At 35.9% G+C, this 16,253-nt stretch overlaps 1 protein-coding gene across 3 annotated transcripts in view; it reads left to right on the forward strand.

Moving 5' to 3' along the window:
* Positions 1-1,471: 1,471 nt before the first annotated feature.
* SLC17A1 (solute carrier family 17 member 1) overlaps positions 1,472-16,253 on the forward strand; it is a 144,810-nt gene continuing 130,028 nt past the window's right edge. For all 3 annotated transcript variants that reach the window (XM_068961162.1, XM_068961159.1, XM_068961161.1), the window contains exons 1-3: positions 1,472-1,591; positions 2,849-2,933; positions 9,299-9,471. In XM_068961162.1, coding sequence (XP_068817263.1) covers positions 2,900-2,933; positions 9,299-9,471 — 207 coding nt within the window. In that variant the 5' untranslated portion in view covers positions 1,472-1,591; positions 2,849-2,899. The remainder of the gene's footprint in view (positions 1,592-2,848; positions 2,934-9,298; positions 9,472-16,253) is intronic.

Consider the following 16,253-nt stretch of genomic DNA (forward strand, 5'->3'; position numbering starts at 1 on the left):
AAAGCTTTGGGGTCAGCAAACAGAATGAAGGTTCCCTCCTGGGTAATCAGTACCTAGAACTGGGGATATTGACACCAGATGGGAAGGTTGTTTGCTTAAAACATGGACATTAAACAACTGTTGATTTAGGACTTTCAGTCAATAAATGGGTCCCTTTCCCAGAAAATGTCAGAAATTGACAGCCTTTGTGTCAGATAGGACAAATAGTAAAAACATCCTGAAAGAGCCAGATAAAAATCAGCACAACCTGGACTTCATAAAAAGAAAAAAAATCCAGGTGAATATAACAAGGTATCAAAGACTCTTGGGCAAATGAGTTAAAGTTTTCAACATTTTTAAAAATATTTTTATTGGAGTATAATTGATTGACAATGTTGTATGTGTTTCAGATGTGCAGCAAAGTGAATCAATTTTATATATATATGTATATATACATATAAATTACAAATTGTATATATAGCCACTCTCTTTTAAAATTCTTTTCCCATATACGCCATTACAGAGTACTGAGTTCCCTGTGCTACACAATAGGTCCTTATTAGTTATATATTTTATATATAGTAGTGTGTATATGTCAATCCCAATTTTCCGATCTATCTCTCCCCCACTTACCCTCCAGTACCCATAAGTTTGTTTTCTATATCTGAGACTCTACTTCTCTTTCAACATTTCTTTAGAGAGAAAATAACTTGATCATGTTATAGAGCATCATCTATGTGCCAAACATATATTAAGCGCTTTGAACGCATAATAAATTTTAAAATGCTTCAGTATGTGAGAAATTATAGTGCACAATTTTTGATTTCAGGGCTTAGATGTCCCTATCTACTCAGTATCTTGTCTTCAAAGAGTTCCAAGGTAAAATGCTCCCAAGTACTGCTATAGAAGGGAGGCTGAACCAGGAGAACTTAAGAGTCATCGCAGGGGAAGCCAGGAGGGAATTCATAGTCCTCAGATAACACACCTCAGTAAAATGCCCATCTTCCTGAGTAGCTTGAATACCAAACAGATGTGACCTTTGGAAGAGATGAGGGGGGATGGGAAGAGGAAGGGGAGAGGAAACAAGAGGAGAGGCAGAAGGGAAAGGAGGGAAGAAGGAAGGACGGAAAGAAGGGAGGGAAGGAAGATGGGGCAGAAAGCCAGCAGGACATTTACAAAGCATTTAGAACACCATAGCATGCCTGTCAAGATAGCACTGTAGACACGGAGCCATCCTCAATCGAAAAACCCTGGAAACTCTTATGGGACAGGCAGGTTATGCCTCCTGGTAAAGAAGAAGCCTGGTAGGGGGCGGGGGGGGTGGCAGGGCGGGATGGGGTCGGGGGTCTGTCTATTAAAGTCATGAAATGACTGGCAGATTTCTAGGTTTCTAGTCCATTGGATGATTTTAAGACTCCCTCCCCTCCCCTGAAGATTCAAGGCAAGAATGTAAGTTAAAAATTAAATTTTTAACTTTGACCTAGGAAGATCAAAGGATATGGTGAAGGATTTAAGTGGCTGAAATTAGCAAATCCAGAAATTCAATATTTTTTAAATTTGAGAGGAAAGTCTTCACAGGGCAAAAAGGAATTGCTTTTCTGTCCTAAATCAGGTTAGTAACTATATGCTTATGTATTATTCATAAAGTGAAGTTTAGAATTAATTCTCCAGAAGGATTAATAAGGAGGGCTTCTATTAGAAATTTTATCAAAGCTATTTAGCAATCTGGGGAAATTTGGACGGGGGAGTTGGACAAAATGTGTATTTTTATAGATTTTTCACAAGGGAAAGAAAAAAACATTCCTAGGGATGAGTTTGAGGTAGACAGTTATGTCAATAAAGGAAAGAGAAGTGTGTATTGTGTGGTGCTTAGTGCTTGTGTATGTTTGAGTGTCGTGGAGAGTATGTGTGCTTGTGGCGGTGGTGGTGTGTGTGTGTGTATATGTATACTGAAATAAATGGCAGCCCCAGATGTCCCAATGAGTAATAATGGTGGTTGACAGACTGCTCATTTATATATACTTTGCAAACCCAGCCTTAGAAATTTTAAGTATTTTTTGGGCATCTAATGTCATACATGCTGATATAGACAAAACTCTTTGACTCACCCACTTTGTCGAGCTTCCCACCAACAAATGCAGACCTGGCAGCAGGAGTCATTTTGTCCAGGGTAGTGAGGAGAATGATTTGCCTCTCCTTGTAAAAGCATTTTTAAAAAATCTTTTAGCTCTACGAAGATATAAGAAAAACAAAGAGCTGTATGTTACGTTTAATTCCTTTTCTGACATCCTTCCTTTCTTTTTGTACATCCAAGTTTGTTGATTAGTTGCTAAATCATGTCTGATTCTTTTGCGACCCCATGAGCTGCCCTTGGTATTTCCCAGGCAAGAATACTGGAGTGGGTTGCCATTTCGTTGTCTGGGGAATCTTCCTGACCTAGGAATGGAACCTGAGGCTTTTGCTTCATCTCCTGCATTGTAGGCAGGTTCTTTACCGATGAGCTACCTTCAATAATCTGCTTCTGTCTGAAAAGCTTCCTTTCACATTCCCTACAGGGTAGATTTCCTGGCAATGAATTCTCTCAAGTTTTGTTTGACAGTCTTTCTCTTTCACTTCGGAGGGATATCTTCACTAGATATAGAATTATGGCTTGGCAGGATGTCTTGTTTGCTTTTTAGAGTTTTCAGGTTTTCTGTGTATTTTGTAATTAAAAAAAATATCAGAAAAGTGAAATGTCAAAACAATGGGTACTGGTATGACAAAGCAAGTTTCCCTTGGATTAATGTTTTAAAGCAGAGAGAGGTGCTAGGTGGATTTTAACCAGTTCTTCCCTCTGTAATGCTGATGTCAGTGTGTTTTGCACTTGCAGGGGATAGAAAACAAACCCTTCAGCAAGAAGAAAAACAACCATAACACCATTATGCAAGTGGATAACCAGGTCTCTCCAAGGAAAGGTAGAAATTATTCTCTGTGACATAGGCTTCCTTCTCCTTAAACAGGACACTATTGATTCCATGTGAGACGATTTTGTAAATAAACACATGGACTAAAATGTAAAGCGTCTTAGAAATGTTCAGGAAAAGGGGTGGGGGGAAAAATATCCCTGCCATGATTTTCCATTAGAAAAACCCTAAATAAAATAACCCATGTACCAAGGTTATTCACACTGTTATTTTGATTCTTATACACCTGTCAGTTTATCACTTGGTGGAGAATGTCAGGAAGAGGGGGGACTATTTTGGTTCTATCTCAAGGAGAGAGAGACAGATACATGGATGGAAGTGAGGCAGGATGAATGTTCTTGAGTCACTGCACCCTTCAACATAAATAGCTGGATATTTACAGGACATTTTTTAGATTGTTTATCTTAAGCAGGGCAGGGGAAAAACAATATGGAATTACTGCTATCAGATTAGAGTTATATCTAGATTATGGGGGACAAAAATCCTAGAAGAGAGGGTGGGCAACAAATTGCATACTTTTTCAATTTATATAAATGTTAGTGGCCTATTAAATTTTATATTTCTTCTTGTGTCAATTTTGATACTTAATAATTTTGGTATTTTCATATTATTCCTTTGTATTCAAATTATCTAGTCTAGTGTCTGTGTGCTCAGATGTATCCAACTCTTTGTGACCCTGTAGACTGTAGCCCACCAGGCTCCTCTATCCATGGAATTTTAATTATATGTGAACATATAAAAGATATAAACATATATATATGTATATAAAATTGATTTCTGCCTTTATGTTTAATTTACTTCTTTTTAGGATCTTTTCATTTTCCATTGTTCATTTTCCAAGTCTTTGAGTTCTCTCTTTTTTAATAAATATGTTCTGAGGTGTAGAATTTGCTCTTTCCAGAGCTTGACATGTAGTATCTTACTGTTACTCAGTCCCAAGCACTTTAGAACACTCCTTGTGATTTCTCTTTTTGTGTGTGATTTCTTTTTTTAAGTTTCAGATTTTTTGTTCTTTGTTTTGATTGACATATAGTTGATTTACAATGTTATGCTAATTTCTGCTATACAGCAAAGTGACTGTTAAACACACATATACATTTTTTTTATATTCCTTTCTAAACTCCTATGATTCCTTTTTTTCAAGACTTATTTTGAAATAATTCATATTCTTTCTGGAGCAATGTAGAGAAAAGAACAAAACTCAGAAGGGTACCCTTAATTGACTATGACAAGCCCTATTCCACACATGGTGAAGATAGCTTCCCCTTTGCCCTCTAGAGGCTTTTTTTTTTCTCATCTAGGAATTTTCCCACTGTTTCCTTCAGATTTTCAGGTCTACTTACTCCCCTTTTGCTTTTGAGAATTTTAGAAAGGATGAGATTGTTTAGAAAGCTTTGAGGCAAGTCATCTCAGTGTGCATGTATACACGTGTGGTTTGAAATGTTTTGCAGATGACCCAAGGCCAGTGGGTTTAAAGGCAGAGGAAGGGCTGGGTAATGATTAAATTTCTAAGACATTTTTTTCTTCCTTTTGCTCAGTCTCAAGGTTCAAACAGGGCAAAAATTTTTGCCTCCTGGAAAAAGTTAGGAGGCAATGGATTTTCCCCTCACTGACTCAGCAAGTCTTTGGCCTCTAAACATTTAAGGAAAGGGTCACTTACTAGACTTCCGTTGCCAGGGCATTGGTGTCTGATTCCTGTTGCCCCATTTTCTGGGAGGCAAAAAGCAACCTGAGATCAAATGTCTTCAGGGAAAAATCTTCCTTCAGTGATCAGCCTATGCCTTGAGGACTCTGTCTTCACAAAATCTTTGGCCTGAGTATCTCATCTTTCCTGCCAGATCATTCACACTTTCAATGAACTGTTAACTTTAGATAAATTTTTATCTAATATTCTTATCTGTTTACAAAGGGAGATCTGTCAAGAAACTAATTTTCCAGGTACTAATGTTACTTTTTTCACTTAATAATATATCTAAATGGAATCCTACAGTTGTACATAAAGAGCTTCCTCATCAGTTTTTAAAGTTGTATATGAATTTGGTATGACTATATTATAACTTAACTAGATAATTTATTAGATAACTAGATAATTTAACTAGATAAATTTATCTAATTTATTTAATTAGATAATTGCTGATTTATCTAATTTAAAGTCTACTGTTTCAAACAATTCTTCAAAAATGTACAATGATACAAAATTCAAGTCAGTGGGATCACTGAAAAAAAAAACTTATGTAACTAAATAGACTCAAATATGTAAAGCAAAATTAACACTATTTTTAAAAGGTACAAAATTCCTAATAAAACATTAGCAAAACAAATTTTTTTTAATTTTTTAAAATCGCAAAAACTAAGTCCAATCAATCCTAGAAATGAAAGCATAGTTTTCTATTACAAAGTAAATAATTGTCATTCAATACAAATTAAAGAAGAAAACTATATGATGACCTCATTAGATTAAAAAAAATCTTTGTGAAATTAACATTCATTTCCGATGAACACTGTTAGGTAACTATGAATATGTGATGGACAGTACTCTAAGATGGCCCCTTTGCATTCTTGGGTGGAACCAAAGGGCAGAGGATAAAGCAGAGAGCTCAGAGGGCAGAGCCAAGGGCCCCAAGGATTATCCACAGGCCTCAAGAAAAGTTCAACATTTGTCTAACTGAACTTCAAAACTCTTATTGATCAGTGACTTCTTTTTACACTCCATTTCTCCCCTTTTTGAAACTAGAATGTCTGTATCAATTATCCTATGCCTGTCCCACCATTATAAGTGGAAACATTGCGAGTGTGTAATTTGTCTCTCTGATTTCACAAGTTCACTGATAGATACTATTTCCATAGTGGGTTACTTTTAGAAGCTTCATCCATATTTGTTTTAAATTTTGTAAATTTGAGCTGACATTTTGATGAGGATTTGGACTTGAGTTGATAGTGTAATGAGATGAGACCTTAAGGAACTTTGGGTTGGGCTGAGTATGTTTTGTATATGGCATGAACACAGATCTTCTGGGACTAGAGAGTGAATTGTTCTAAGACTGCCCACAAGATTCTGGCCCCTGGTATACATACACCTTCTTCCAGTTATTTAAGCAAATGCCAAGGTAGGTGCTGCTTGAAGGGATGTTGCAGATCTAAGCATGGTCCATAATCAGCTGATCTTAAATCCAGGTAGGACTGATCTAATCACAGGAACTCTTTAAATTTGGATCTAGAGGTCAGAGAGCAGCTAGAGAGATTCAAAGCATGAGAAGGATTTAACAGAAGAGATTCTTCCTTGCTGGTTTTGGGGATAGAAGGGGCCGTGTGACAAGCAGCATAATGCACAACATCTTAAAACTGAGAATAACTCTTAGCTGACAGTCACCAGGGAAATAGCAACAGAAGTACAACAACCACAGAAAACTGGACTCTTCCAATAGTTCCTTCCAGAGAACCTCCACCTGAGAACTCATCTTGCCTGATCACTTGATTTTAACCTTTGAGACCAGGAGTGAAAATCCAACCACATCATGCTAAAACTTATGACCTGCATAATTGTGAACCTTTTATTAAAAGGGTGCCATTTTAAGTCATTAAGTTTGTGAAAAATTTTTAACACAGCAATAGAAATAAATACACTTCATAAAGCATATCTATAACAGAACCTCCAACAAACATTATCCAAAATGTAAAAACATTAGAATTACTCTATGTAAATCAGGAACAATGGCATAAAACCAGACCTGCTTGATACAATCAGTAATATACTCATGGTTCTGATGCAATGATACCATGAAGTAAAAGACAGAAGGATAGGAAAAGAAGAGATAAAATCATAATTTGCACATTCTGTACATAGAAAACCTCTCCAAATTAGGAGATGAATTTTTAGAAACAAGATTAACTTTTGCCTAGCTACCTGGATATAACATCACTAATTAAAAGTCAAATTTATTTCTTGGAACTTCCCTGACTGGCCAGTGGCTAAGACTCCGAGCTTCCACTGCCTGGGATGCAGGTTCAATCCCTGATGGGGGAACTAACCCCCTGCTGCATGGTGTGGCCAAAAAATTATTTCTTTATACTAACCACAGGCAATTTAAAACCTCTACTGGGTTGTAATAATGGAGGTTCCATCCTCTTTTCTTTCAGGCTTGCCAACAGATGTGCTTTTGGATCTATGCCAATCTGATACATGATCACAGTTTCTCTACACAATTTTTTTTGATGTATGTGGCTCTGGCATTATTCTGCCTACTACACATCCTTTTTTTTTTTTTTTTGTCTTTTAAAATTTTTATCTGCACCACAGGGCATGTGGGATCTTAGTTTCACACAGGAGAGATGGAACCCACAACCCCTGTGGTGCAGGCACTGAGTCTTAACCACTGGACCACCTGGGAAGTCCAAAAATGTCCACATCCTTGCCAACACTCATTTCTTACCTTTTTTTGATAAAAGTCATTTTAACAGGTGTAAGATGCTATCCCATTATGGTTTTGATTTGCATTTCCCTAATGATGAGTGAGCATTCTTTGGCTTTGCCTTTCTTTGGGATTGGAATGAAAACTGCCCACAACTGAGTGACTGAACTGAACTGAACTGAATGATGAGTGATGCTGAACATCTTTCCATGTACGTCTTAACTACATGCATGTCTTCTTTGGAAAAATGTCTCTTCAGTTTTGCCCATTTCTTAATCAGATTTTTTTGGTTTTGCTTTTTTAAAGTTTTTCCTGTTAAATTGTGCAAGTTCTTTTTACTCTGCTCAATGTTATGTGGCAGCCTGGATGGGAAGAGAGCTTGCAGGAGAGTTGATACATGTATTGGTATGGCTGAGTCCTTTTGCTGTCCACCTGAAACTGTCACACTGTTTGTTAACTGGCTACATCCCAATACAGAATAAAAACAAAATTGAGTTCTTTTTATATTTTGCAGTCTAACCCCTTATCAGATAAATGATTTGCAAGTGTCTTCTCCCATTCAGTAGGTTGCCCTTTCATTTTGTTTATAATTTCCTTTGCTGTGCAGAAGACTTTTAGTTTGATATAGTGCCCTTTGTTCATTTTTGCTTTCTCTGCTTTTGCTTTTGGTGTCTTATTAAAAAGTCATTGCCAAGACTTATGTCAGGGAATTTACCATCTATATGTTCTTCTAGAAGTTTTATGGTTTCATGTCTTGAGTTCAAATTTTAATCCATTTTGACTTAATTTTTGTATATGGTATAAGAGAGTGGTCCAGTTTCATTCTTTCGCATGTGATTATCTAGTTTTCCCAACAACATTATTGAATATTTTAATATTTATTGAAGTATAATTATATAAAATAAAATATGGATCTTAAGTATATATTTAGATGAGCTTTGAGAAATGTATAAAGTTACAAACAAGACTCATAGAACATTACATTAGTTTAAAGTCCCATGATGTCCCTTTGCCCTCCTTACCAAGAGGGAATTGTCATTTAATATCTAGCCACATAAATTAATTTTGCCTATTTTTTGAAATTCATAGAAATAGCATGCATAAAAATGGTATTCACCCTTTGGTGTCTAGCTTCTTTAGTTGAGCAAATGTTTGTTGGGATTCATCCAGATTGTTGAGTGTATCATCAGTGTTTCCTTCCTTCATATTTCTGAGTAATATCCGTTGTATTAATATACTACAGTGTGTTCATCCATTCCAAAGATCCAGCTATTTTAAATAAAGCTGCCATGAGCAATTTGGTACAAGCCTTTTGTAGATATATATATTTTTTTCTCTTGAGAAAGGCCATTTGTTGAAAAGACTAATATCTTCCATTTAATTGCATTAGTGCATTTATTCAAAAACATATGATCATATGGACTCCCTATTTTCTCCTATAGATGAATTTGTTTGGTCTCACACTAACACTGCATTGATTACTGTAGCTTGAAGCTACCCCAAATACATTACTTTTTAAAAATTTTATTTATTTTAATTGGAGGCCAATTACATTACACATTACTTTTTTTAAAATGCAACTTTCTTCTGCAATGTGCACATATGAGTTTCTCAATCAGACTAGTCATCTAAGTTTTAAGAATAAAGTAGTTTACTTGAGGGAAGGTCTTGTTGGTTGTTCAGGGGACTTATTTCCAAGAGTAACTCAAGGTGTTTTAAAAAATGTTCCCTTTAAAATAAACATTAGGAAGGCCACTTATTAGGAAGGGCCACTCGGAAATTTGGACCCCTAATGTTAAAATATGTTTTTTTCCTCAGCTGTGTTAACAATGGGTATTTTCTGGCCCTTATTAGGAAAGGCCACTCGGAAATTTGGACCCCTAATGTTAAAATGTGGTTTTTTCCTCAGCTGTGTTAATGATGGATATTTTCTCTCGTACATTCCAGTTCCATATTTCTGTTCCATTCGTTATGGAATCGCTGTCTTCCTGCTCCTCTGTAATGTTATAATAATGTCACAGCGTGTGTGTATGAGCCTCACAATGATAGCCATGGTGAACAGCACGGAGCCACATGGTTTGTCCAACACCTCCACAAAGGAGCTCCAGGATAACATAAAGGTATATCAAAAATATTACACACAGTCATAAGTTTAAAATCCTATCTTGCTAACTAATTTGTGTAGAGATTGAATGTTATCATAATTGATATGATAGTAATTATCCAAAAAAGAAGCTCAAGTCTTGATCTACCTCATCAGTAATAAACCTAAATGAAGATGTCCCGTGACTAAAGTATGTCTCAGTTTTTGTAAAGGGCAAGAGAAGTTTGGACAAGAGAAAAAAGGAAAATATTTTAAATGAGAAATAGAAATCAACACGTTTTCTTTCTTATTTATGTTTTTAACTTACAGTATATTTACATGTTTTGTTAATTTCACCTACAGAAGGTAATGGGTTGATAACTATCTGTCAGAAGATGTAGTACAAAAGAAATGGAAATAGATAGGAAAAAATATTTTTTCACTATACTTTTCTTATGTCCCTTTTTTAATACACAAGCAAATAAAATATTTCCTCATTTTCATCCCTATTTATATTAAGAGTAATGCTCTATACGCAATGTACTGCACCCTGATTTTTTTTTTTAACATAAGCATCAGAACCAGGTCTCAGATTTGACACATATGTAGGAATTCCTACATGGAATTTAAAATAACTGTAATTAATATGTCAAGGGGTCTAATGGGAAAAGGATACAATACCAGGGAGGTAATGTCAATAGAGAGGTGGATATTATTAGAATAAAAAAAGAAATAGTAGAAATCATGGCAATTGTAACAGGCATAAAGAATGCCTTGATGGGCTCATATGTAGTATCAACACAGGTGAGGATGAACTTCCCAAGCTGAAATGAAAAAGATTAAAAAATAAAAAACTAAGCAGAACATCCCAGAACTGTGGACAATACCAAAAGGTGTAACACGTGCTTGATTAGAATATCAGAAAGAGTAGGGAAAATGGAAAGAAGAAATATTTGAAAAATTAATGGCTGAGAACTTTTTGAAGTTAATGGCAGACACCAAACCACAAATTCAGAACACCAAACAGGACAAATACTAAAAAGAAAATTAATCAAGAACAACAAGAATTACCACCCAGACATACATATTTAAATTGCAGAAAACCGAGACAAAAAGAATATCTCAAATAAATCTGGAGGAAAAAGACTACAGAGGAACAAGGATAAAAATTACAGAAGATTTCTTATCAGACACCACTCAAACATAAAGAACGAAGTGAAATTTCTAAAGTACTGAAAGAAAAAAAAAACCTACCAAACTAAAATTCTATATCCTGTGAAGTTACACATTTAAGAATTTAAGAAGTTGTATACTTTATGACAAAGATTAAATACACAGTTTATTGTGTCAACTGTACCTCAAAAAATCTGTCAAAAAATCAATTTTATTCAAAATTTTTTAATTCTTGAGTATTCCATTGCCTTGGTTTAAATATCAAGACCCCCATTTTCTAGAGAAATGGCTACTCACAAAAGCTGTATTTTATTTCCTTCACTGTAGTAAAAGAAGGGGCAGCTCAAACTGAGAAGCTTGAACTTTTCTTTGGCACATTCACCATCCCCCTCCCCTTCTCCTCCCTGCCAGGAATCTGCTGCTGTAATCCAGAAGAACTGACCTTCTTCAAATAAGAGTCATAGAAAAGGAATTCAGTTTTCCCCTCTACAAAGGTACTAGATGAAGAGATCGAATAGATAATTATTCTCAAATATGAAAACTCACCAGATTATTTTCCCAAAGAAGACCTAAATTGTAAACTTAAATTATAAATGAACCTAAAAACTAGCAAAGTAACTGTAGCTAGGGAAGGAATACTATAGTGTAGCACGTTTAGGTACTCAAAGCCAAGATGGCCCGGTGATAGAAGTCTCTGCTCAGATAGCGGATGAATGGAAAAAAAAAAAAGAAAGAAATTGACAGAACTCGAAAACTGATACGATAATACTAGACAGAACATTTTAGAAAAGAAGGCAAATAACAAGGAAAACAAGAGAGAACAGAAACCAAAGAGAGCGCAATAAGGGACACTGAGTATAGAAAAGAAAAGGAAGGAAGATGAGAAAGTGTTACACATAATTAAGAAATATCCTCTGTCTTCCCTCTGCTAAAACAGCCAAATATATATATATAATTATTTTATTTTATTTAAAATTTACCAATCTGGTAGAAATTCTATGATAACTTTAAAATTTATTAATGAATGTATACATTTTTATGTTTCTGTGATCTATATTTATTGGTCATTACCATTTTTTTTCTTATAAGTGATCTATTGATACCCTTAGTCCATTTTACCTACTGGGATATTATCTATTTTTTCATTTATATGACTCATACAGATGTATATATATTTATTCCTAAATTTATATAGGTTAATTTACATATTTATATACAGAGTACTTTATTTAATGATAACTAGTCAATAGACTGAATATGGAAATACTCAGGTTTTATTCTTCTGGTGTGTGGAATTTCATCTGAGGTGAGTGGTTTGAATTCAACTATGGTTCCCACTTTTCTTCTTTTTCTATACTCCACTATAAAGAGTGATGGCTTTATGCCATAAAAAAAAACCCCAATATTCTGAATAATTTGCACAGGGAGAGTCGAGCAAATGTGTGCTGAATCACCTGATATGGGGAAAGGTGAATATTGATTTCCTTCGGAAAATACCTGTCATTTAGAAAAATATGGCAGAGCATCTTGTTCCATCCTCTGAGTAATCTCCCACCAATGAAAAAGATCTGGAGCTTCCATGACCACTTGGCTACTGTATAGAGGCCCCTCACTATTAGTATTCAATATACTCAGTGATGCTTCTACCAAATCTCTCATGGAAGTCCTTTCTATCAGACAAGACATCACTATCTACAGCTATAGGATGACAGGGATTTGAGAAAGGGAGACAAAGGATGAAGGGCACAAGATAACAGTGACAAGAGAGCAAACATTCAGACTCCTACCTAGTTGATTATTTCATAGTCAACCAAGAGTTCCATTTAGAACATTCATTCTTTATCTTAAATAAACTAATTATGCGAGTGCATAGACAGTTTAGAGAAAGGGACTACCTTTGACATTTCCAAAGAAGTTTTCATCTTGTCCTCACCTACTAAACTTAAAATTTCTTCCTGTGCAGTGAGTCCAAAAATACTGCAACCTCCTCATAGTGCAAAATGTAAGTTCAATATTAAGAATTTCTTATGTCAGATTTAATAAAGCAACAAAACTATGCAAGACCCCCTAGCCAAAACCAGCAGAGGAATCCACTCCTGAGACAGAAAACAAAACATGCCACATCAGAGCCAAGTGAAAGAAGAGGAATGGCCTTTTTTCCTTTATTATCCCATTCAATTATTCCCATAGTTCAGCCTGAGAACTTCTCTTCATGATTTGATATTCTCTCTGTTGCTACTTTGCTCTCTGGGATCAGTGTGTGTGTTGTTAGGGGGATATGTTGTTTTGTCAACAAGGTTAGCTGAATATAGAAAAAGGATGAGAAGAGGCAAGTGGAAATTAATAACTGCAGTAAATGTAGTTCTACATGGTATTCTACAGAGGAGTTTGCATCTATTAGTAATATTTAAGAAATAAGTATTAGAGATGTTGAAGGTGAACCTGTAGAAATGTTCTGGACTCACCTCCTCCTACAGACACACCAAATATACAGATACCTATGGAAAATTTTCCTCTGGGAAAAAATCAAAAACTGAATACTCCTACATATCAGGAGAACAAGAAAATGCCCATAACCAAGAGGAACTGCTGAGACACAATCTCACTGCAAACCCCTGGCAAGGTGACGCAGCAAGACATCCCCCTCAGGAGTGAAGAGTCTGAACCCTGCATTGGGCATCATCCCTGCACCTGAGAGATAAGCCACCCAAAGGTCTAGCTCTGAAAGCCAACAGGGCTCACAAACACAAGTCCCACAAAGGTAAAGGGAACTGAGAAATGGTTCTTAAGTGGCTTGCCCATGGACTCACCTACCCCTTGGCACAGCATGGAAGCAGCTGTTTGAAAAGCACCAAGACATTCTATGAAAGAGGTTTATTTGCTTACCATAAACTGTTGAATTGAGGCACAAGCATCTAATTTAATACACATCCAGGGTCTTCTGGGGTTCTTTCTCTTTGGGGACGGAAGCCAGTGAATGCCATCCTTGTGTTCTCTCTTTGCTGTACTCCAGAGAGCCAGTATCTCCCAAAGGGGCAGCTTTACATTCACCTGGCACTCTTGTTCTGGTGCTCCTTTTTTTTTTTTTCTCCTTTTTAGCAGCTGCTCCCTTGATCACCTGGCTCTGGCGGCCAGCAGGGCTTGACAAAAGTAGTATCTATTTGTGATAAAAATTCTCAGCAAGTGAATATAAAGGGAGCATGCTTCAGCATAGTAAAGATCAGCAATGTAACAAGGCCACAGATAACATCATACCTAATGGTGAAAATCTGAAAGCTTTTCCTCCAGTGTCAGGAAAAAACAGTGATGCCCACTCCCACCACTTTTATTCAGCAGAGTATTAGAAGGTTTCACTGGCGCAATTAGGCAAGGTAAAAAAGGAGGGGCATCCAAATTGTAAAGGAAGAAGAAAAATTGTCACTATTTGCAGATGACATGACATTACATATAGAAAATTCTAAAGACTTCACTAAGGAAACTGTTAGGGCTAATAAATGAATCTGGTAAACTCGTGAGATACAAAATCAATATACAAAAATCTTTTGTGTTTCTATGCACTAATAAAAAACTGGCAGAAATAAAATTAAGAAAACAATTGCATCAAAAAGAATAAAATAAAAGCAGGAATGCATTTAATCAAGAAGGTGAAACACCTATGCACTAAAAACTACGTGACACTGATGAAAGAAACTGAAGAAGATACAAGTAAGTGGAGAGATATTTTGTGCTCATAGATTGGAAGAATTCACACTGTCAAAAAGTCTACAGATTAGATGTAATCTTTATCAAAATTCCAATTACATTTTTTACAGAAATAGAACAAACAGTGCAATTTGTGTGGACCCAAAATAGCCAAAGCAATAATAAGAAAGAAAAACAAAGTTAAAGGCATCAACCCCTCTGATTTCGAACTGTATCCCAAAACTATAATAATCAAGAAAGTATGGTATTGATATAAGCACAGACACGTTGATCAATGAAGCAGAGTAGGTAGCCCAGAAATAAACCCATACATAAGGTGGGCAATTAATCTATGACAGAGGAGTCAAGAATTTACCATGATGAACAGACAATCTCTTCAATGAATGGTGTTGGAAAAACTAGACCCCTATCTTATAACAGACACAAAAATTAACTCAAAATGAATTCAAATTGGAACATAAAACCTAGAACCATGAAACTAAAAGAAAATATAAATGAAAAACTCATTGACATTAGTCTTGGCTATGATTTTTTGGATTTGACATCAAAGTCAATGGCAACAAAAGCAAAAGTAAACAAGTGAGACTACATCAAACTAAAAGCTTCTGCATGGCAAAGGAAACCATCAACAAAATGAAAAGGCAACCTACTGAATGGGAGAAAATATTTGCAAATCATGTATCTGATCAGGGATTAATATTCAAGATATATGAAGAACTTATCTAACTCTATAGCAAAAAAAAAAAAAATCCAACCAAAAATGAGCAGAGGATATAAATGGACATTTTTCTGAGAAAAACATCCAGTTTGTCAACAGGCACAAGAGAATGCATTCAATATCATCATGGAAATGTAATTCAAACCCATAAGATATCACTTCACACCTGTCAGAATCAGTTCAGTTCAGTTTAGTTGCTTAGTCGTGTCCAACTCTTTGCGACCCCATGAATCGCAGCACGCCAGGCCTCCCTGTCCATCACCAATTCCCGGAGTCCACTCAGACTCACATCCATAGAGTCAGTGACGCCATCCAGCCATCTCATCCTCTGAGGTCCCCTTTTCCTCCTCCCCCCAATCCCTCCCAGCATCAGAGTCTTTTCCAACGAGTCAACTCTTCGCATGAGGTGGCCAAAGTACTGGAGTTTCAGCTTTAGCATCATTCCTTCCAAAGAAATCCCAGGACTGATCTCTTTCAGAATGGACTGGTTGGATCTCCTTGCAGTCCAAGGGACTCTCAAGAGTCTTCTCCAGCACCACAGTTCAAAAGCATCAATTCTTCGGTGCTCAGCTTTCTTCACAGTCCAACTCTCACATCCATATATGACTACTGGAAAACCATAGCCTTGACTAGACAGACCTTAGTCGGCAAATATGGATATCTTGTCAGAATGTATATTAGCAAAAAGATAAGAAATATTGTATTGGCTAAGATGTAGAAATATGGGAACACTAGTGCACTGGTGATATAATGTAAATTACTACAGTTGTCATGGAAAACAGTATGTATGAAGGTTCTTCAAAAAAAAAAAAAATAACTGTATGATCCAACAATTCTACTTCTGGGTATTTATCCAAAGAAAAAGAAAACACTAACTTGAAAAAATATCTACAACCCATGTTCATTGCAGCATTATTTACAATATCCTAAATATTCATGAATAGATAATGTAAATGTGGTACTAATATTTAATAGAATATTACTTGGACATAAAATATGAAATCTTGCCATTTGCTGAAACATGAATGGGTCTTGAGGGCCCTGCACTAAGTGAAATAGATCAGACAAAGACAACTACTATATAATTTCATTTATATGTGAATTCTAAACAAAACCAAGCTCCTGGACACACAGAATAGGTTGGTGGTTGCTAGTAGCATGGGATTGGGGAGGCTGGGCAAAATGGGTAAAAGGAGTTAAAAAGTGCAAACATCCACCTATAAAAT

This window comes from Capricornis sumatraensis, chromosome 22 (genome assembly GCF_032405125.1).
Source record: "Capricornis sumatraensis isolate serow.1 chromosome 22, serow.2, whole genome shotgun sequence".
Taxonomy (NCBI): domain Eukaryota; kingdom Metazoa; phylum Chordata; class Mammalia; order Artiodactyla; family Bovidae; genus Capricornis; species Capricornis sumatraensis.